The sequence below is a fragment of the Myiozetetes cayanensis genome, unplaced genomic scaffold, assembly GCF_022539395.1.
Source record: "Myiozetetes cayanensis isolate MyiCay16 unplaced genomic scaffold, myiCay2020 scf1, whole genome shotgun sequence".
In the NCBI taxonomy this organism is placed as follows: domain Eukaryota; kingdom Metazoa; phylum Chordata; class Aves; order Passeriformes; family Tyrannidae; genus Myiozetetes; species Myiozetetes cayanensis.
In genome coordinates, this window is record NW_026086604.1 from 46,322,515 (window position 1) to 46,346,149 (window position 23,635).

The following is a 23,635-nucleotide window of genomic DNA, read 5'->3' on the forward strand; positions in this document are numbered from 1 at the left end:
TGTTCAGCCTCACTAGTAACCAAAATTCATGGTCAAACTCTTTGTTCTTTCTAAGCCCACCCCAGCCCAGGGCTGTGACTGAAGAGAAATGGGGATAAGAGAGGAAAGCACCTGACCATGCCATCTATCAATATCAGGGATACTGATGACGTATGAGCCACAGCAAAGTCCAGCTCACACCCAGAGCTATGCCAGCTCAGCAAGATTAAAATGCAAAACAAACAAACAAAAAAAAATAAAATAACAACAACCAAAAACAATCAATCAAACAAACAAAAACCCAAACCAAACCAAACCAAAAAAACCAACAAACCCAAAGAAACCTTTATTTCATCTACCAGTAGCAGCTCCAGCAATCAGTACACTTGGAGAGCAGTTTTGGTAAGAAGGGATGTACTCTTCTTACAATCTTTTTCTAGGTAAAATCATAACAAGGCACCTGGCTTTGAACTCAGCACCTATACAGTAGGGCAATGTGGTACTGTATCCCCCTTGACTCATATAGAGGATTGAAAACCTGACACCACTGCTTTTGGTCCAAGAAGAATACAGTATTCCATTCTTGATTTTTTTGTTGATAAAATATTGGAGGTTTTCTGCGGGTTTTTTTTCCCTAAAAGAGCATTTTCATGCTCAGATCTGAGAGGAAGTTTTACATGTCCACTGCAAGACTTACTATCTGCAGGAACCACCCTAAAACAGACCCTGGGTCAAGGTGGTGCTGAGAAGGGAGCAGGGCCTCCTAGGAGCGCTCTTAAATTGTGCCACAGGATTTCAAAGCAACGTGGCCTTCCACAGGCTGCCAGCGAGAGCATCAGCAACCAGCTGACTTTTTCTGCTGCGTCAGCAGCACAAAACTGGAACACGCTGGTCTAAACCTCCTGTTTTATGATAACTCCAAGAAACTCAGCTCTGACATACCCAGCAAGCACGAGTTAGGTGCTAGGCTCTTCAGAACTGGCACACCAAATTTCACCCCAGCAAGAAAAAGGGAAATAAAAAAGGATGTTGACCCTAGCTAAGGCTGAACACTCTGCAACACCACTTAGCAACAGCTTACTGGAAAATCACAATCACAAGTAAGAGAATTTTAGTCAATAAATGCTTCAAAAGGAAAGATATTCACCCTCTTCTCCACATCTGTTGCTTTTTAAACCCAGTGTTTCTGTGCACGGCTCATCTTGCACTTACATAGGTATTTAGTTTTGTAAATCACAAGATCCAAGGCCCCAGGGCCAGCAGGGCTGGGCTACCTGGTCACATCAACTCACAGGCAGCAAGGACATGAGCTAGCCCTGTACCGAGGGTGGCACGAGGGTCACTCCAGGAGGGGTGAGTCATCCCCACTCCTGGCTGGCCACAACAACCTAAACACCAGGTGAGGCTTGGCCTGACTCCTTCTTGGTATTTTCCTGCTGCGGCTGTGCAGCAGCATTCATTCCATGGTCCTCACAATACCTCCGGGGTAAGGAGGCAGCCTCAACTGTGAGGTTTGGAAAACCAAGGGGCAGATTCTTGGCTGGTACAAGTCAGCATAGCTTCACTGGAGGCCAAGGAGCTACCCCAATTTACCTAAACAACAGATCTGGCACAGAGAAGCAAAAAGATGCATTGCAGCCACTCCACAGGTCACAGAGTATGGAGGTTGGGCATCCTGGCTTCCCAGTCCAACAGTACTGGTGACATAGCTGGAAATGTCATACATGGCAGTAAGTCTTGCTCCAGTCAGCTGAGCAATGAAGAAAGAGGACCAGTCCTCAGAGCCAGCAAAAATTTTTCCACTTTCCTTAGTATCTAAAATTCACTGTCTTCTCTTTTCAGCAGCAGTGCCATCAGTTTTTGCTGCCCTTCACCTTTGGTCACCAGAGGATGCCAGAAGGCACACAAAGGCTCTGCCACCCAACAGTTGTGTCTGCAGAGGGTGACATTCTGATATTTGCTCACTCAGCACTGGGGTAGACCCTTTAGCTACGGTGTGAAGGCCAAGAAAAACCACAGTAGTTCTCACAGGGCACGGGCTCAGTTCCCCAGACTTTCATCAGAAAAACCTCACGTTTGCCCATACCAAGCTTATAGTCATAGGTGAAGGCCCTATTTTTTCATATTATCAGAGGGTATATTGAGGGAAGCTGCAGAAAAGCCACATACAGTGCAGACTTAGACAGAGCAGGCACTTCAGCTGGAGACCTTCCTTGCAGCTATCAGACATGCCGCCTGTATCGGGTACATTTCCAAAGCTTTTAATGTAGCTTAAAAATTGTGTTGGAGACAAAGGAGAAGGCACACTGTACAGGAAAAAAAATCCCAAAATGATACCCTTTTATTTTTAAAGCTCTGATGAAACAACTTTCAAATGACATCCCACTTAAAAACCAATGGAAACCAACCTAACTATGTGTCAGTCACACTATACAGATTGCATCTTACATTTTCAAGATGCCTAGATATCTTCTGTAGTATTTACAAATATATCAGTTAGGTAGTAAAGGTTCATTGCAATTTGTTTCTTTCCAGCACACTCTTATTCAATGGCAAAATAAGCCTTGGGGATGCATTTGGATTTTTGTACAACACTTCTGAGCAAATGGTTAGGGCAATTTTCCTGAGAGAAGGCTTGTTCTTTGAAACTCTTGCTTTAACAACTGGAAATACAGAAAGTGGATGCATTTTTGTTGCGCTAAAAAGCCTAAGGATGCGCCTAGTTAAGTTTTTCTTTTAAATTATTTACGTACCATTAAGTTAAAATGTTTACATTCATTCGTATAAAAACCGTTGTTAAATCTTATGCAAATGATTTAACACTGATTGCTGCAACGCAAATTGCACTTCTTTAAAAAAATTATTGTATATATGGAAGAAAAATATCTGATTGCTACCCTGTTTACAAATTTCGACTGACTCTATACAGTTCAGCCAGAAAATACGAACTTTCATAAATCTCAGTCACAGTGTACTTTAAAAGTTATATCGTAGTCTTGCAAAGTGAGTAAATATCTTAAACCAGAAAAAACCAACCCCAAAATCTCCTTAGCCAGCTGGACCTTGTGGGACTTGTACCAAACATTTTGATTTCTTCCAGGGGCATAGCTGGGCTCTGAGGAGCAGAGCAAGGCACACTGAAGACGGAGGGCAAAGGAGGAGAGAGGTCTGACGGGGTGAAGACATCAAATGTTCAGTGCAAGAAGTCTATGCCGACTCAAGCCACATGCACTTCTGACACTCATTAAAAAAGTATCTCACTATCTCTGGTAATTAAAGTCTTTGTTACTTCCTCCCCGACAATGATGGCTTCCACCAAATTCTTAGGGGAAAAGGTGATGAGAGAGTGAAAACAACTATGCAATCAGAAAGGCAGCGCTGCTGGGTAAGTCGAAGATGTATTTCTGGAATCTCTCAATAGGTCTAGGTCTATATGTTCTTTTTTTTTTTTTTTTTTTTTTTTTTTTTTTTTTTTTTTTATTTGTTTTGGGGGTTTTGTGGGTTTCTTTGAGATTGTAAGGCTGCATTAGCTATCCCCTGGTGGTCGTTTGCTTTCCCTATATTTTTCTTGCATAGATGAGGAACTGGATACTTTGGCAGAGCCTCTTTCAGAGGCTGAGAAACACCTCTGCCACCAAGGCTCAAAAACTATTTCAGAGGAATGGTCTTTGCCAGCACTCTTGCTGCCGCTGCGACCGCTCCACAGGAGAAACTGCGTGTGGACGTCCGGGGGCTGCCGCACAGCACCAGGATCCAGCTTCCCTCACACCGGGTCATGCCAGAGCCAGGGCACACCAGGGATCCTGTCTCACAGATGCTGTCACTTCGGCCGTGGAGCTCAGGCTGACTCCTGTGTACAGCCCATCTTGACCTGAATACTTAAGGTTGTTGCTGCTTTCAGGACTGGTGCTCTCTCCTGGGCCAGACATCACTGATGAGCTCACCTGGAGGAAGAGAACAAAGAGAGAGGCATTGAGCAGGTGAGCTTTGCATACATGGGTATGACTAAGAGCACAGTGGGCACAGGGCACAGCCATTATCCCAGGATTTCTGCAGAGAAACAGGGTTTGCCCTCTGCTTGCCCCGTGCCTCAAAATCCTGGGGGAAAAAAAAAAAAATCTCATCATCAGCCCAGTGACTGAGCCCTGTTGATGGGAGAGATATCTGCATTTGGAGAGGTGGAAAAGAAAGCATATGACAAGCAGAAAAACCTGGAAATCAGACCATGGTGAAGAAGCAAGTGTGTGTGTGTCCCGCTGCCCCCTACTGAAGAGACATAAGTGACAACACCAAAAATGTGATCTGGGAGTGGTGGCACCTATAGTTTTTCTTCCACGATGGGAGAAGCCTGATACATCCCAATTCTCCAGCAGATAGAACACCTCCTGGAAATCAGCCTTCTTTGGGTCCCTCAGACCTCGAAATGCCTAAAATCATTCTTCACCCTTCAAAATGCTAGCCACAAGCACTTCATCCCTGGACACTGAAGGAGATGCTCTTTAATCTCCGGTGGAGATAACATTATGCCTTGGAAGCAGGAGCCTTTTTGTTCCGCTGCCTATACAAGACAACATGCAAGGGAGCCCTGGTAGGCACGAAGATGAACCTCTGAACCGCACTGGAACCAGTCCATTTATTTTAACAGAGAAATGGAGAGTTACAAAGACAAAGGAACAATAATTTTTTCCATGAGGCTGAGCAGATCTACTAAAGAGGAAAAATTCACAGTGCCAGACAGAGAAGGGGCAACATTTTCACCTGATAAAGGAAATGTTTAAGAGCTGACTTCATGCAAAATTAACCCTTGGATATGTCAACTTGAAAACCTTAATTTACTTGTTAATGGATAGCCTTCGGATGAAATTCCTTAAAAAAAAAAAAAAAGCTATCCTAAACTGTGACTGCAGAAGCTTCCTGCCTGCTGTTTAAGTGAAAAGTATACATATTTAATCATTTTACAAGAGTAGAGCTCTTGGCTCTCCTGGAGCTGTGCCAAGCTAGCAGTCCTGACACAGGAAAAGCAAGGCTTCATTTATTCAAAGGTAATTTCCAAACGGTGCCATGCAGGGTTCTTTTTGCCATGTTTAACCCAGGGAAAACCTCACCTTTTGAAAGAGATTCTCACTGTTAGCAGTCATTTTTCTCCGAAATAACAGACTGCAATATTTTCTTTAGGTTTTCTTAAAATGACTGACAGCCACTACTCTTCCACCCAGCCATCAACCCCAGTCTCACTCCATTAGTCACTACCCAGAAATGCAGAGAAGGAAGGAAAAAATGCCTGTCCCCCAAAACCAGCCAAATAACTCTAAAAATTCTAAGAAATATGTTTTATCACTCTCTCTCTCTCTCAAATATACAATTGCCAATCAATGATGATGAATCTCTGTATCCTTTCCTTGTGACTGCATTGAGAATTCAGTGAGGCAGATTCCATGCCATGCTTTTCCTCTGGTTTTGGTCTTGCATCAGCCTAGCTTTTCAAGGTCTTTTTTTTATTTATTTCTAATACCACTTCTGTCAGCATAAAATACGTAATTTTTAACAGCTTCAGATTCATCTCCACACCTTGGAAGAAGGATTTAAATTAGTGTTGAGCAGTGTTTGCTCAACCTGAGCTAAAAATACTTAGAAGCTGCTTTGAAAGTTTCCCGTTTGCCCATGTTTGCCACTGTTGTTCCGGTAGGCAAATACCTTATCACTACCTGTTTTTTTTCCAGGCTTGGAAAGTGTAATTCACTCTTTTCCTGATTCAGCCCTATAAAGGTGGGGTGCATGGACCCACAGTTTCCACATGGGGTTATCAGGTACCCCTCCCTTCGGCACCCCAGAAGGGAGGACATGGACCCACGTCCTGTTTGAAGACTGCCCATCCCTGCCCAACCAAGGCCGGATCCTGGCTCTGTTGAGCCAGAACGGGCAGGACCTGGGCAGGACTGCCAGGCCTGGAAACCCCACCCCGGTAGCGTCATGACAAATCCAGGCAACTTGGGCAGCTCCCAAAGTGAGACATGGAAAACAAACTTTAGCTCATGAAAAGGACGTGACTGAATCACAGCTCTGTTCCTGAGCCTTCCTACCTCTGCTTTTACTTCTCCAGCTTTAAGCGATGAAAGATGACAGAAGTTTCACTTTGTTATTAGAGGACATTTGTCACCTGGGATAAATAAACTGAACAATGCTGCTGAAGTCAGCAAGATCTTCTAATTCAAAACAACTGTCTCTATCAGTAAAAAGGTAATGCATTTATTTTTATTGCTGAAATTTGATAATTAAAAAAGGTAATCAATTGACAGCTTCCTGAGGAAAAAATGAATGAAACCCATTGGAAAGACACTGCCTCCCAAACAAACCAGAAGGTTGTGTTTGTATCTGCAAAGGTTCTTCTTTTTACCCAACCAGCAGGAGCTGGTCATAAGTCATTCCCCAGGTAGGTTGTCCAGACCAGAGGTGGCCTTTCTGTAGAGGACCTGCCCACCACGTGCATAGGAAGACTTCTGCCAGAGCCACAGAGGGACTTAAGACCTGTAGATTGTACCCAAACCTGCTCTCAGCACCTTGGAGCCGAATTTATCCCCGCTAAAGCTGCTCCAGATCAAAACCAGGCTGCTCAGCCTGTGCTGGCCAGCACTTGGGGAACAGCATCAGCAACTCTGGCTGGAAGATTCCTGCTTTATTCTACCCACTCCTTTCTGCACTATCAAAGGAGGGAGAGAAGAGGGACTCTTTTCCCCCTGGCCTTCCCTCACACCTCCGCAGGCAAGAGGGAAATGCTCTGGGCAAGGACAGTTGGAGGGGGTGGCAAAGGGCCTTGATCCAAACCTTTGCTCTACCAGATAGAACTTTGCTCTATCCATTTCACAGGTTCAAAATGCTCTGTGCATTTTGGACATTACACTAAGTCTGTAATAAACAGAGTCTCAGCTGAGACTCTCTTCCTCCTCAGTTAGCCTAGTTTAGTTTTGCTACACTTAAATGATCACCATAGTCAGCCAAAACACATTTGCAAAGACTGCTTTTGCATATAAGGTGCTGTGCCAAATGGTGGAGTTCTTAATTTTCCAGCCTCAGCCTCCCTGCAATAACTGCCATCCTCATCAGGAGCACATTTTCCCAATACTGTCACTCCCTGGTTTCTGAAGAGCAAGTCTCAGCACTGCAAAATGACGGGGTTTTTTCTCATGTAACGACCCTCTTAGTACACAAAGTTGTCATTTCTCATTAGTCCAATTGATCCTTTTGTTTATACTGCAGACGTGTAAGTTTACACATCTTCTAATCTCTCCTTTGTATTATAGCAACATAAATCTGTGGTTAATACTTCATTAATTTCCTAAGGGAGGCAACTTCCAGCATGGCTTGGAAAACTGATGACCCCACTGCTGTCAAGGGCTGCATGAGTAACTGACTTTATTGCTTTGGCAGTAAAACAAAACCGAGCAAAAGGTATGTGTCCATATGCATATAGAATTTTGGGGTAGAAGCAAAAATACTTTTTCTTTGGTTTTCCCTACTGAAACAAAAAAGATGGATTGCTTCCTTCTGTTTCATACAAAAATGAAATGCTCTCTTTTGGATTCAAGTACACAGAGCAAAGAAAATTAATGACTCAGTGTATGAAACTGGGGGGAATAAAGAAGCTTCCCATTTTGTCCAGGAGTGAGGACTAATGCAGAAGGGGTAGGAGACCAAGAAAGATTTAAATGAGAATGTCAGATCTTCCACCATAATGCCGTGTCTACCACACTATTTGATATGACTGACATGTTCCTCATGCCTTCTCTTGATCTTATTCCACCTGGTTTAGATAAATATTTACTCATGCCAGGACTGAGGCACCGTGTTCCTATTTTCCAGGTGAAAGTCCTACCAACCAGGTTGGTGAGTCTTTCCTGTGGAAACTGTCCCAGCAGCTACAAAATTATTCTGTAACAACTGAAAACTTATCATCAGGTAATCTGAAGAGCCCTCAGACATTCAACTTCCCAATATCCGGGTGGCTAATATATTGTTTTAAGAGATCGAGTCTCTGGTTCATCCAGACTCTGGCACATACTGTATGGAGCCTGATTCCCCTGCATGACTGTCCTACATATGTGCTGCCTAAACAGCAGCTAACAGTACCACCTCTAACCAGATCACGAATCTTCTTCCGAAAACAAGAGAAAGTAAATGCAAGAGAAGCTGTCCAGATAATCCAGGGCCATCTGTCCAGTATTTTGGGGACAGTTAAAACGTTTTCCTCCTAGCTCACCACCTGCCGAGGCCATCTCACTCAGCTCTCTTACTTCCCACCCTAAAACACCGAAGAGCCAATCCTGAATCACTTCTCAAGGTAAACCTCCAAGGGAAGTAAGCTCTCGTTTTACCTCCTATGTTACTCTGTGGTGTGTGATTATGGTCCTTCTGAGAAAGCTCCAAACTGGAGGCGAAGGACACAGGAAAGATTTCTCAACGAAGAGCTCCCCTGGTGCTGCTGAGCCTTTCCTGACATCAGGCCTGGCTCAAGGAGCCTCCATGTCCTGCCATAAAAAGCAGATTTTACAGCAGGTTTCATACAGCCTTTTATCCTAATACGAGAATAAAGTCCTGCTGGTTATCATGGCTGTTGAGGCTCCTGCATGGAAATGGACAGGTTTGCACTACACATTGTGTCCTTTGTTTAGCAACTTATTTGGTGGAGCTTTTCTCTGTACAGTTTCAGCAGCATCAAAGGGAGACCAGGTATAGATGCAGATGCAGACTGTCTAAAACTTTCAGATCTTCTTTTTATGGGGTTGTAAGGCAACTTCATACATCGTGAAGCTGGATCCTTTCCATATTAGTAACACAGGACACCCAGTACTTATACTTCTTAAGAAAACAGAAATGGGCCTAAATCCTAGATCCAGATGTGAATTTGGCAAATAGCCCCTTTACAATGGGACAACAAAACGTCTCCTATCCAAACACTTCTACACTTTTGGATGTTTGAAATCAACTTTGCCCCCACAACAATTCATTAATCATATCTTTTAAATGTTTAAACTTCAGCTAGAACGTAAAATCAACATTTAAGGTTCTTGCTAATTTGTCTCAGAATTGGCATCATATAAGATTCCCTTCATGAAATGGATAGTCTCAAAGACATTGCCAAGAGTAATTGCTGCCCTTCTCTTTTTCTGCCCTCCCTTCTTTATTTTACTTTAACAGAGATAAAGAAAGGTAGGGCAAAAAGTGAATGTTACTGACACAAATGAATTCTGCTGAATTTCATTTCCATTAGATTTCTACATAACTAGAAACTTTTTTGGCAGACTCCCATAAAAGGCATAATAAATTGCCTTTGTACCAGTAGAGGAATTCGTTTTCTCTGTTTCATTTAGCAACGATATTGCTGTGAATTTCACAGAACAGTTTCTAAATCGTCATCGGATTTCTCTGCCTAATGTCAATTTGGCATTTTTCCCCTCTTCACAGAATAAAGGCTAGAGAAGTGAAAACAGAGCAAAACAAAAACCAGTTGCCATCCCTGTTGTGTAACATGGGGAATGAGCCAGGTTTGCTCTTCCAGCAGGTGCCCATGTTTCGGCAATGCCACCAGGACCACTGGCTGGAATCAATGATAGTCTTGTTAAAGTGACCAAATATTACAGAGACTGGATTCATCCATCTGAGGGTTTTTTCCCTCCTGACATAACCTGGAGAAGTTTATTCTCCTTGTGCATAGCCATTGCCTGTTCTAGGAATAATTACAAACCTTTAACCTACTGATGGATCAACTCAAAAGGGAAAAGAAAAAATAATCAAGGAAAACAGAAGTCTAGTAGAGTATCCGCTGCCTCACTCTAAAATGCTGGCACCTCTTTACTCATGACAACTTCAGTGGGCTTTATGAGTGCTCAGTCCCTTTCATAGGATTTAGGTCCATAAGACATTATTTTGCATCCTTTGCAGCCCAGTGATATCTGGGGCAATGGGATCCAGTCTTAACAGCCACATCTTTCTAATTTCAACCTCCAGTCTCCCCAGTCCTCACCTCTTTGAATTACAGATTCTTGAGCAAAGCCAGGAGCTCAAGCGAAGGATGTGCCTACGCCCACGACGGGTCCTGATAACTGCTCCTCTGCAAATCCTGTCTTCATTTACATAGATACGGGGCTGGGGTGCAGGGGTGGGAGATCAATAGCCCTTCACATAGTTTCGAAGGGAGTCAGGGGGATGCCCATATATTGGGTTGCTGCTGCCAATTCCCCTCTTCAGCGTGTGTCATAGCCTCTCTCCATTACTTCCTTTCATTTAAATTTTTCACAAGAGAGAGAGTATTTGCAAGTGCTTTGCATATGCAAGGCACATCTGATCAAATCATGGTGGGGAAAAGGCTGTGCAGGTTTTACTGTGCTGCCTGCTGGACACAAGGGGACAGATTTCCCTGGCTGTTGTGCAGGTGTCCTCTCCCAGTCTGATTTACTATGGAAAAATCAGGAAGAACTGAAGTCCTGGCACTGAGGATGCCATCTTGTAACTGAGAGCAACCTGAGGGTCCCTGGGAGTTGCTCTTAGCTGCTAACAGCTCTCAAGGAGCCTTTTGGCTCACAAACCACGACCCCACCCACTCTCCTCTGATACCCACAAATCTCCACACAGCAGAATCATATTAAATATGGTACTATTACGATTCTAACATAAAGATTATTAATAACATATTTTATATACTTTTCTAGGGAGAAGGACTACGGAGAGGAAGTCAGGTTTTAGCCAGCCAAGAAGGCAACAGCATAGTGGAAATGGGATCTCGCCTATACGGCCTCTCCATCCCCGGCAGCACGTGGTCGTGCTGCCACAGCCTACGCCGCTGCCTCGTGCTCAGCTGGGACTGTCCTTCCATTTCTATCCATTATATAAATCTCACCATATTGCTCAGGGTCACTAGTACTGCTTAAGGTAATGAAAGGAAAACTTAAGGAAAATTTGGCTACATTTTTTTCTTTGCAAATATTAGGGGAGAGCCTAAAATAGTGCATAGTAGTTCACTGGGGAAGTCTGGAACTCACTTCTGAAACTGAAACAGTTCACTTTTCATTTGGTCTTTCTCTTTTTTTGATGTGATCTGTTTATTTTATTGGATTGACAGTGTTTTCTCATGTCAAAGACAAGCCCTTTTAGTAATATCTTAGTCTCAAAGGATCCAAACCCCAAACCCAGTGTCCCTGAAATTGGGTGGCCCTGTCAGTCCACAAACAATCATATTTACTAAAAAATGGGTTTTTTCTTCCCCTTGTACAATGAAACTTTGTACATCAGAAATTAAACTATTGAAAGTAATTTGGATGTTGGGAACGCCAAGACATTGAAAAATAGTTATTATAAACAATGTCTTCATTTTATTAATAAAGGACTACAGAAATCCACATTAGGAAAGCTTCTCAAAAGAAATGATGTGCCAGATTAAGGGATACAGAAGGCCGAGAAGTGAGTGTGGATACAGATAAATATAGCCAAGGGGTTAGAAATTAATCTACATGAAGCTTCACAACTTTAGCAGTAGTATTTATCCCACACACTAACTGAGTGAAGAAAGGAAGTTTGAGATGGTTGGAGTACAAGATGTAAAATTAGGATAAAAACTAAAGCAGGGGGTGATCAGCAGTCCTCTGGTGCTGCTCTGGAGCTCGGTGCTGCCAGATGCTGAGCACCTGGCCCCTGAGGAGCCGTCTGCAGGGAGAGGGCTGAACCCCTGTGCACTGCAATCAGCAGGGCACTCCAGCCTGAATTCAACTGAGTCTGGACTGGGATTTAATCCCACATTTTAATTTTAAAAAAAGCTTTTATGATTCACTTCACACAGCAGGATAACATTTTGCTGGGGTTTGCCAGGTATTCAGGATTATACATAAAAATGCATATACATATATATATATACACATATACATATATATATTAAATAGCTTTTGAAAAACATGACATCAACAACAGTGCCTTGAACTATAAATGCTTATCATGTCATTTCAGAAAAAAAGGGGTACCTGCACAATTGTTTCTTGAAAGGATCGTCTGGGCATGATTTATTGTCTTCCCTCCAAAAAAAACCCTCTGAAATTAAAGAGCCTGAACATCTCGAAACAAAATGTCTGGGGTTAAGCTGTGTCTAACTTAATCATAAAAATTATATAGATCTTAATGAAGAGGTTTGTAAAGTACTTCAGCTTGTCGTTCTGTTTACAGTTATCTGTGATATCCTCTGAAAATCTTGTTCCAGTATCAGCTAACAAAACTGGAAAGTTTATTTAGATTATTGTTCTGCTAGATAAGATAAAAGCTGTGATAACATTGCACAGTGATCAGCCTGCTTACAGATACAGACACTCACCCCGGAGGCTGCAGTCTGTGCGCTGGGAGAAGCGGTTTTGCTACAGTCATCTGAGTTAGTAGAAGACGTGGATGTTGGAGTCATAGGAACTGCAGTAGTAGTGTTACCTGAAAGACGGGGAATTGGTATTAAAAAGAAATATTTTCTAGCCAGGGAAGAAACAAATCCCCAGAAAACAAACAAAAAAAAACCCCAAACAACTATAAACTATTGCAAGCTACACTTTCTTATCTTTTTATATTTACCAGAGCATGCCTTTGATTTATTTATGTTCTTAGGTTTTCGCTTCCTCGTCTGAATTCCTTCTTTTTTCATAGCAAGAGGTCGGGGAACCTGAAAAAATTAAATTTGCACACCAATCATGGAGTTGTACATGTACCCTAATAACAGAAGTCAAAATTCACTACAAGATCAAATATGTTGTTTGAAAACACCTCTATAGCAACTCAGTTTTTCCTATGACAGAGTGCAGATTTTATAGAAAGTTTGCATTTTATTTGGGCAAAGCAATGATTTGATTCAAGGGGAGTTTTAGCTGAATATATAAAATAGGGAAACTTCTTGATGTAAACTAGACAGAAAACCAATATACATTTAGGGAAAACCAGCATCATTTGGGAATAGGGCATAAGAAATTAAACTGGATGGGGTATATCTGATCCTTGATTCCTTATTCCAGTCAGTTAGGAATTATCTCCAGTGCCTGATTCTGGAAAGGAAGAATGCATATGAGAAGAAAAAACACTCCTCATCCTGTGGACCAGCTGCACAAACCAGATCATCACCAGTAAATATCTTCGGATGGAACCTTTAGGCCACAATCAACCTAGTAATTTTTCTTATAAGCACTTCTGCCACTAATACAGATTTACAGTTTCCAAATTTATCTTTATACTGATAAATTTATATGTGCTCAAAAATAAATTTTGTGTTCTGTGTCATCACAGTGATAATCATTATATAGAAAAAAAAATAGTTTAAAATATATTTTAACTTAATGATAACACCAGTGTGGGGAAAGACAATTCAGGTGCACGCTTACTATCACTATAATGTTTAAACCAGTGACATAATTTACTTTTTTCTTGAGGCCTAGACCACATCTCAATCACTTCTAACGCCCTTGCTCTTCCAACACTTTTTGCTTGACTGCAACGCAATCCACAGGGATCTCAGCTAAAACATACTCCACCACATTCGGGATAGAGCTTTTTTCTTCATCTTTTATTGCCTAACAAAGGTTGAAATTGCATTTAAAATTTTGCTGGCATAGCTATGGCTTGAATTACATTTGAAGTTTTGCTGGCATAAGTATAAAAAACTGTTTTATTGAAGGTTTAGGGTTTTTCTCCCCACTGAAGAGCTAGTTTAAATCCCAGTGTCAAAAAAGACCTCTGCTGCTCATCCAGAGGTGGTTACTTTATAAAAATCTGTTGAGAGACTACGATGGCAAACACATAACTTGTCTAAAGCATAGCATGCTAAAACGGTGTAAGTATTTTCTAATATCACACATTTTTCAGTTGGTTTATCCATCATTTTTTAACTCCACGGTACAAACCATGAGTCAAGACCACCAGCATCAACAGAAACATCTCCCCGACTTAAGGATGCTTAGTGCCAGCCCCCAAAGCCCCCAGGCACCTGCCAGCAGGAGGAAACCCCCTTCCCTAAAGGAGCACCAGAGCTGGCATGAAATCTCCCTCAGCAAAGCAGCCACTTACCCCATGGAGCTTCATGTAGAGGCCGCAGGCGTTGCAGACGGGCTCACCCTCCGCGTTCCTGCGCCACAGGGTGGTGGTCGTGGTGTGGCAGTTGGCACAGGACAAGCCCAGCCGCCGCGACGAAGGCTGGAGGTTAAGCACAGGCAAACACGTGCATGAGCAGGCAGGCAGGAGCAAATGGTTTATGTCTTTATGGCTTATAAAAAGTACTTTAACACATGGTGGGGATGGTACGAGATTTTTTCGGTGGTATCTTATCAGCAACATCCCAGAATTAGAACAGAATTATCCTCATTTCGGAGAGTGGAAAGCTGATGTGAAGAGTTTGCAGCCCCGGGCAGTCATGGCAGAGGCAAAATTCTTACTGGGGAGATGGTGACCCAGAGACCTGTGTTCAGACCTCCAGGCATTGATTCTTCTTCCAACAGGACAGCTAGGAAACATCTCCACTACAGCACCATCGAGCTGAGGAGAAGGCACATCACTCCCGTGCCACCCCTCCAACCACTTCAGTGCACTCTTCCCTGTGTGGTGGGTGAAGAGGTAGCTCTGATCCTGCAAGTGATGCTCCCAACTTATTGGAAAAAATCAGTCACTCGAATCACCTGCCTTCAGTGGCACTGCAGCTGGGAAAAACTTTCCTGGGAGTCCCAGGGGTAACATGTACAACAGCGTTATCTCTGTAAAAAGACCTTTTTATCATCACCCATCTTACCCTCACACAAAAAGCAACTTGCCTTGGGAGCGTGTTTTACAGAGCAGAGCTTCCCCTCAGCCAGCAGAAAAGCTGGAGGGTGACAACAAGGTCCCCACAGCAAACAAACCATTTATGACACTCTTCCGTGGAGTTTGGAGCCAAGATGAAGCAACCTTGCATCAGAAATAACCGTATAACCCAGAGCTTTATGGCCGCAGGCTGTATATCATAAGCGAAGGCAGTGCTCATAAACATGTGAAATGAAGGTGAATGGGTTATAAAAGTCCCTGTAACAAGTGATCTCTTTTACGTTCATCACAAGCAAAGAATTTCAGCTACATCATAAATCTAGCCTTTTTCAAAGTATCGCATTGTCAAAGAAAAATATAAAAAAATCTGTGCCTAGCTCTGTGTCTGGCAGCTGAACAAGTTTACATGGAGAAGTCAGTTTTAGAGGATTGCATTAATCTTATTCTGACTATAAAGCACCTATAACTGAAATTACTAACTTAAGGGTACAGTGCCCTTCCTCTTGAATCATTTACTGCTGGGTTGTTAGATGTAACTGGGTCACCTTTGATACCACAGATCTGCCTGCCACTTGGGAAACTGATAAAAATGTTTTGAGAACGAAGAATATTGCAGAGTAATAACTGAGTTTTTTTAATTTTATCTGTTTGAGTGTCTCTAGCAGTAAGCCATCATTTTACACTGCAGTTCAGAAAGAGCTCCAGATTAAATACAAATTTTGTAATCTGGAATAAGTAATCCATTATTAACTGCACTGGAAAAAAAAACCCAAACAAACAAAAAACCAAACCACCCAGTCAAGTGTAATATAGGCTGAAATAGACACATATAGTTTTTAATCTTAAAAATCCAAGTCTCATGAAAACAGAATTTTTGACCTCACTATTAAATACATATGCACGCAGTGGTCAAATCACACCCTTGATTCAATATGAGTTTTACATGCATCGAGTAAAAGAAAGCTGATCTTAACACATATCCTTCATTTTCTTTCTTTGCAAGTGAAATGCTGTCAGATGTTTCACTCCGTTAAATCTTTCCCTTTCCTATGCAGTCTGGTATAAATCTTCATATATTTTATTTCAATAGCTTTTGCTTATTCCCATATCTAAACAAACGGGGGATTTTGGCATGTTTTGAAGTTAAAATGACTTTCCTGTTGCAGGAATTTTATCAGAAACTTCGGGGCAATCTAAACATATTTAGCGTTTTCAAAACATTTTCCCTTCTCACCTACATACTTCCAACTGTATGAACACACAGTCACAGTTGATTTATAGTTATGGCCAAGGTACTCGGTAGGGACTGTTACGCAGAGCTATTTCAGAGTTATTCTGCTGAGGTGTCAGGCTGAAATGGGGCTGTAGTTTGACTCTGCTTTAGTCTCCTCACCCCACCCCTCCTCAAAAAAAGAAACAGAGAAATGCTGGAGCCGAGTATCAGCTACTCGAAATATGCCTTGGGCCAGGGTGCCACAGACAGTGGGGCTCTGATGCTTGACACAATCGGCAGATCTGGCCCCTCCGCTGCTGCTGCCTTTGTCGCCCGTGATAACACCTTGTGCCATGAAATTTACTGGACGACCCGCTAGAAAAAAAAGGGGCACCCAGCAGTAATTAGCCTCTGGCTGAAAGTTAAATTGACTCTTTGGCTTAAAGAAAGGTCCTTCAGCAGGGGCGGGTTGATTCCCGAGTGCTTATTGTCTGCTCGGATCATCGTGCGTTTTGTTTCCCCTCGCTCCTGTAAGGGCCTTAAATTCAAACGCTTGTGAAATAAAGAGCGGTGGGCGTTGTAACACAAGGGAAACAGTCACCGAGCGAAGCAGCTGGCGTGACTGAGAGGGGCTTGAAAGGCTGATGGGTTTGATACACTGTCTCCATACCCAGGGGTCCAAACATCAGCTTGGATTATACCGGCGTGATTTATTGTGGCTCGCTCGGTAACAGCCATTACCGAAGAGCGTATTCTTTCTCACTGCTGACCTCCACCCAGATTTGCTAAACATAATGTGCAGTTCCCGCTTGTTAAATTTTCTCCTTGCCTATTCAGTGCCAGCCTGGAGTTATAAACAGGGGTTCTGGTTTGTACTATTTATTTCCCCCCCTAGTTTTAGGAGTATATTTTTAGAAAAATTGCCGCTCATTTCTTAGGAGTAAAACAAAACAAAGGCTATTATCATTGTTTAAACAATTGGTTTTCTTTGAATTATATACAAAACTTGCTTACATTCCCAAGGATCGAGCTGTCAGCAAACAAAGCAGGTCTGGAGAAATTCCTAGCCCTCTGAACAAACATTTTCCAACCTTGATTTTCTTTTTTTTTTTTTGGAAATGCCCAACATCACCAGCACAAATTTCTTCCAAGTCACTTAAGCCCCCCTAACTGATGGGGTTCATAGCTCAAAAAGCCAGGCTGGCCCATGCCCCGTGTGCAGCTCACTCGGGAGGCAGAGGGAGATTTCGCCAGCGCAAGGCCTGGAGGTCCGCAGTGGTTCCCAGAGGGCTGCCAGCCCTTTCGCCCCTCATTAGGACCACTTTGGCCAGTTAAACTGGTCAGGAGCCCCACTCGGTTTTGAAGCCGAGGAGATCACCAGGCTAATACACTCTGATTGTTCTCCCACATCCTTGCCCCCTGTTTCTCCCTGGCTAGTGCTGACTGGGGATTCCTTGGGGCACAGCTCCTCTCACCCGCCTACTCCCCTCACTCCCCACTCACCACTCTCTTTTGGGGCTTGATGAGGGGCCGGCTGAGGCCGTTCATTTTTGTGTAGAGACCGCAGGCGTTGCACAGGTAGTTGCCGGTGCCGTCCCTCCTCCACAGCGGGGTCTGGATGGAGCCGCAGTTGACGCACTCTCGGCTCTCGGACAGGTCCTCCAGCAGCTCTGGGGGACAGAGGGGAGAGGTGGTGGGGCACGGCCGCAGGCGGGCGTGGAGCCCAGCGGAGCCCCGCGTAGCGCGGCCCCGGCCCCTCCGCGCCAAAGGACTGGCCCCGGGCGAGCAAGCAACCGGCGCTGTTCAGCCCTCGGAAAAGCAATTCCCTGGCAGTGACGGCAAACATGCGGTGATTTTTTACAAAATCCCTCCCTTCTTTTCCCCCCTTTTACCCCCCTCCCCTATTTATTTAGATGTACCATACTCGCTGCCGGCCTCGGCGCAGCCTTTGCTTTCCGAACCCCAGCGGAACCGGTGAGCCCCGGGACGGGCTGGGGGACACCGGCCCGCCGGAGCGGTCACTCCAGGCCCGCTTTGCACTCACGTCGGGGTTTGGCCCTTGTGAAAGCCGGTTGGCGTCCGCTCGAGGGGCGAAACCCCTGCCGTGGTGCCCACCGGGTGGAAGAGGAGGTGCGCTTGGCTTGTGAGGGGAGCAGAGAGGGGAGTTAGGTGCCTATCAGAATAGCCACTTGCAAGAGCCACCCTGGGAGCCGGATATAAGGAGTGGTCGTTTTGCCCAATATTCCCCAGGGTCGAAGCTGGGCAAGAACTTTTTTACCTCGACTCTTATTCTAAATGCCTCGCAACTAGTAAAGCTTTAAGTTTAGAGGCAGCGTTTGGGGCTCTGGTGTGCCGAGCGACGGGCAGTGAATACTTTGCCTCGGCTATTTGGTCAAATTCGAGCTGGTTGGTAGGAAACGGAGGAAATGGAAAAATACGCAGTATTCTGCCTCCTGCTTTCATAGGAACTGAGCACTGAGGGGAAAATAAGGTCTAAATGCACGGAAAAAGGAAAAAAAAAGAGAGAGAGAATCCACCTACAAAAGCTAACACCTTCACCCCTGCGAATCCTTGTTCTGATTCAACTCTCCATATTTCGGGGAGGGTGGAATAAACACGTTTTTTACATAGACCGTGTCACGTTGTGCAGAAATAATAAAAGGAGATGTTTGGATATTTACAGCATCTTTCGAATCGAAGTTGGGAAAGTTTGTTTCAGACTCAGAACTTCCTCACTCTTTTTTTTTTTTTTTCCATTTTTTTTTCTCCCTCCGCTACCTGCCTTAATTCATCATTGTGTTATTCTTTTACGTTTCTCAGTACAGTGAGAAAAGACCTTATAAACCTCGAGCAGCTTTGGAGACTGGGCTGAGGTGACACGGCGGGCATTGAGCTGAGAGAGAAATTGACTTTTGGCCCGCACCCACCCAAATACTTTTCTCTCCTCCCTTCGTTTGCAAATTATTAGGCGCTAAAGAGGGACGGGCACAAGCACAGTCCAGAGACCACAGTTCAACTGACATTGTCAGCTTGTAGCTCTTAGCACATCGCTAAGATTAATAAATCTTTGCACTAAAAGCGCCATAGAAGACTGTAATCAGGAAAATGCTTAAGGTTTCAAGGACGTTGGAAGTTAAACAGTTATTTGTCTCAGCTATTTGCTTTATAACATTGCCTTCGTACCTCCAGAAAGAAATTCTGCCATGACAATATTTCTCGGGCATTTAAATTTTTTTTTCTCTTACAGTGTAATACATTTCTCTTCAATGAAAACAAAATAGTTTTCATTTTAGATACTGTTTTAATGTCTATGAGTAACATTAAAAAAGCTTTGTCAAACTGTCTAATAGTTAGCCGTAAGAAATATATTTCGTCTACAATTTTCCTGACAATTTTCCTACAATTTTAAAAAGGGAGCACACGTGGCTTCGGCTTCGCTGGCGCGTTTTGCACTGCAGGATCAGAAAACTCGCGTGGCCCAGGAGCCGCGGACTGCTTCGCCCCACGTTACACCGCGATGCGGCTCCACTGACACCCTTTCCCTCATCGAAAGGTTGGCCAGCCCGCGTCCCACCGGCTCCCAGCACCGGAGAACGGAGGCACAAGAGCGGGAGAGAGACCCCCGGGAGCAGGGGAAGCTGGCGTGCTCCTCCTCGGCTGGCTTGGCACTCGTGCCCCAACCTCCTCAAGCGCCGGGCTCCTTACCTTCTCTTCCCCTTCTTATTCATCCTTCTCTCCCTTTCGTGAGATTCTCTAATCCCACGTCTCTCCCGGAAAAAAAAAAACCTCAACAACAAAAAACCCAACAACAAAGAAAACCCCAACAGATTTCTTTTTTCCTCCGTCACCTATTTATACACTTTAACTTTTGGAAATTGAGTTGGAAAACTCAACTTCCGTGTCGGCCTGAGACGCGGCTTCTCCTAGCACCACTACTTCTCTCTGTTATGTTATTAAACACCAAGTGGGAGGCTTAAAATACTTAAATCTACCGGGTATCATCGAGAGAAGGGAGGAGCATCAGGTAAAACCCTACAAAAGGGTAAAAAGCCATGGGGTAATTATACGCAACACTGCACTGAAAGAAAATCACGGTGTCTATAAAATATTCCCAACCTGGTGGGTAGTTTACGATTAAAGTGAGTGCTGATCAAATCTGTGTATGCGCGTGTGGATGTATATGCACATATACATAAATATATATACACAATATTTATGCATAATATATAAAATATGTATACATACACACACCTCTCTGTGCACCTTTATTTATATATACATACATATATTCTAAGGCTGAAGAAACTGCAATAATCGTTAATCTTTATAACTCTTAAATAAATTATCGCAGCTCAGCCTCCACTTCACCAATTAATTTAATGACCCCAAGAACTTCCCAGACTAAAATAAAAAATAAGGACGGGACACCTCGGAAGCGAAAGCAAAACTCCATCAGGAGGTGCTGCATTTTAACAGCAGTTTATAAACGAGATTTCCTAGTTCATATCCGAGGTTTTGCTTTGCTGCTTTTCTCTTTTAATGAAGCAGTGAAGTGTTTTGTATTCGAAATAATCCCAAATGGGTTAAGCGAACCCCTGTAATTTTCGTTTACGCTACAAAAAAAATCAGTTTGCCGTGAATTTGACACCATTTCTCGGCCAGATGACCACATTTAGGAAAAGGAGGAACGTAAGGATCTGGAAAAATTAAAAACTAGGTTTAAACCGGGATCTCTGGGTTTGTAGCCCCTATTGTCATACTCCAAACAACGCCGCTTTTGGGGGATGTGTTCCCCCCTAATCCAACACAAACGACACGAGTTTACCTTCACTCCAAAAATCCATGGTCTCGGGACTGCCATCCTGTCACAGCCACCAGGGCCACCCCACGCCGTCCCGCCTTGCCCGCGAACCCCGCGCTCCCCGGCCCCTCCGTGGCCCCTCCAGCGGGCAGCCCCGGCATGCGGCGACCCCTCCTGCCCTACCCTACCCCGCCCTTGCCCGCGACCCCGCCACGGGTCCTACCTGCGCTGGGTGCCCGGACGGGGATGGGGGCGGCCCGGCCCTGGAGGCAGTGCAGCATGGAGTTCTCGAAGGGCGCCGTGGGCCACGCGGGGGTGAGCTGCGGCCCCACGTAGGACGTGTAGGGCCCCGGATAGGAGCCATTGAGCGGCCGGGCCAGGGGGCTGTACTGGTCCCTGGCGCCCAGGCTGTTGCTGTAGGTGCCGGGCTCCCGGGAGGCCCCGTTGGCCACCGGCGGGCTGGGTGAATAGGGAAAGCGGCCCGAGGGGTGGGAGCCGCCGCCGGTGCTGTACGAGGGGCTTTCCGCGGCTGGCTGGGACCAGACGGCGTGGCCGCCGCCCGGGTGGCTTGGCTGGGCCGCCCCGCTGCCCTGGAGGTACGGCAGCGTGGGCAGCATGGAGCCCACGCGGGTCGTGGGCACGTACACGGGCGAGCTGGGTGTGGAGTGCATGAAGCCGCCCGGAGATCCGTCGTAAGGCGTGGGGCCCTGGGCGGCCGAGATGGCGAGGGTCTGGTACATCTCCTCGGGTTGCTCTGCGCCGAGGGCGCTCAGCTTGGGCCCGCGGCTGGACCAGATCAGCTTGTTGGTTTGGTCTAAGTCCGCGAAGAGCAGGATGTCCTCCCAGCTGAGCCGGCCGGAGGGGTGGGGGGCCCCGAAGTGCACGTAGGGGGCGAGCAGAGACCTGCCCTCGGCGGCGGGGGGCGGCGGAGGGGCCGGCCGGTGACTGTCGTCGGTCTCCGGCCGAGGAGTCTTGGAGGAGCCGCGTTCACCCTGGGAGCCGGAGGAGGACGAGGAGGAGGAGGGCGAAGGAGACGGGTGCGGTTCCCTGGTGGCGAAGGGGCAGGAGGGAACACCGGCGTCCGCAGCGCACCGCTTCACCGCGCACCAGCCGACTTCAGCCACGGCCATCCAGGTCCCCTTCTAGGCGCTGGGTGTGGATGGGGAAGAGGGAGGAGGGGAGGAGGAGGAGTGGAGGTGGGGGTCCGCAGGGCAGGGCGGGGAAGGAGGACACAGAATAGCAGGGAAGGGAAGAGAGAGAGAAACAATAATAACAAAGTTTGCAAACAGGACAGCACGTCTCCCTCCCGTAATGAGATTCATCAGGGCTTATCTGGACCCTCTGAGCGCTTAATCAGTCATGTCGCCTCGGTGCTGTTGTCCCTCCCCCCGGCAGTATGGGATCAGGCAGACCAGGGCAACACGGGCCGGGAGTCGCCAGTCCCGCAGGGCCAGGGTTGCGGCTCCGACGCCGCTCCCGCGCTGCGGGCGGGCTGCTCCCTTCTCCCTTCGCATCCCGGGCTGCGGATTTGAACATGAAGCACGCCGGGGAGAGGTGGGCGGGAGGGCGTGGGGAGAGAGGGGGGCGAGGGACATTTTTCCCTGTCTGTGCCGCAGCCCCTTCCTTGGCTGCTGTCGTTGTTATGATTATTTCAATGAATGAGTCATTTGACTCGGTTCCACCGAGAAAACAATTAGTAAGGCGATCCCTTTAAGGTTACTTCTCCGGAGAGCAATGTTAGCTTTTCCGCGCATCGCCTCGCTTGTTTGCTTATTTCCAGCCCAAGGTCACAGAAAGGAGGAGAAGGAGGAGGGAAAGGCACCCGGGAGACGGGAGATACGCACGGGCCAGGCGTCGAAGTGTGCGCCATGGGACACGGACCGAGGCAGGGGCCGGGCCGGGTGGGATGTGCCTGCCGCGGGTGCCGGTGCCAGCGGACAGTCCTGGATGAGGGCCTGCCCCAAGTCCGAGCATAACTCTCGGGGTTGACACCCGTTCCGAGTCGACCGGTCTCAGTTCGGAACCGCCGGCATGAGAGAGGCCGGACAGACAAACGGACACGGAGCGTCCGGTGCCCAGCCTCAGGGAGAAGGGGCAGAAAGCGAAAGGGGACGCGGAGAAGTGACAACAAGAGAAGCGGGCGGCGAGGCTCTCCGCTCTCGGCCCACCTCGGGGGTCTTCAGATAACCATAGGCACAAGAATACAGGACACACACAGAGCCCCCTCGCAGATAGGCACCAAATACGTCTCTCCCTCCTGCGAGGTAACTGGGAGATAAGGCTCCGGCAGATAAGGGCTCCAGGCACCGGCATCGGATGTTTGCCCACGGAGTCTCCCTCAGGCTCCCCCAGCCAGGCGCAGCCGCCGCCGCGCCGCGCTCCCCTCAGAGCGGTCGAGGGCGGAGAGGCAGGAGCAGAAGAGCGAGGAAGAACAAGGAAAATCGCGGCGAGGCAAGAAAAGAGAAGGAGGCCAAACCTGGTGCCGATGCCCCGCATGGGGCCGGGGCGCGGGGCCGCGGCGGGCGGTAAATCCAGTGCGGCGGGGGTGAGCGGCGGCGGAGAGTCCGGCGGCGGCGGCCGCCGGCTCATGTATAAAAAGGAGAGAGGAGGCGCCTCTCGCAGCCCTGCCGGAAAACTGCAGGCAGCCGGCCCTGATTGGGCTCAGCCAGCCCTAAACAAACACGGGACTCCGCAGGGGTGCCAGTCCCGGCGGCCAGCGGGCCCGCTGCCCCCCTGCCCCGGGGATGGGGTGCCCGCAGCTAGGGGGCTACGGACCCCTCCTCGGGGAGCGAGAAAGATTGTCCTCCCAGATGCCACAGTCTTTTATCTTACTTTTTTTTTTT

The 23,635-nt window shown here is 46.3% G+C and overlaps 1 protein-coding gene across 1 annotated transcript; it reads right to left on the minus strand.

Annotated features, from left to right (window-relative positions):
- Positions 1 to 2,288: 2,288 nt before the first annotated feature.
- Positions 2,289 to 23,358, minus strand: GATA6 (GATA binding protein 6). The gene is made up of 7 exons (XM_050320108.1): positions 23,269 to 23,358; positions 21,016 to 21,941; positions 17,495 to 17,661; positions 14,053 to 14,178; positions 12,574 to 12,661; positions 12,329 to 12,435; positions 2,289 to 3,923 (listed from the first exon to the last, which is right to left on the minus strand). Exons 2-7 carry the CDS (start codon positions 21,920 to 21,922, stop codon positions 3,753 to 3,755), a joined length of 1,566 nt encoding a protein of 521 aa, XP_050176065.1. The 5' UTR covers positions 21,923 to 21,941; positions 23,269 to 23,358; the 3' UTR covers positions 2,289 to 3,752.
- Between the last annotated feature and the right edge of the window lie 277 nt (positions 23,359 to 23,635).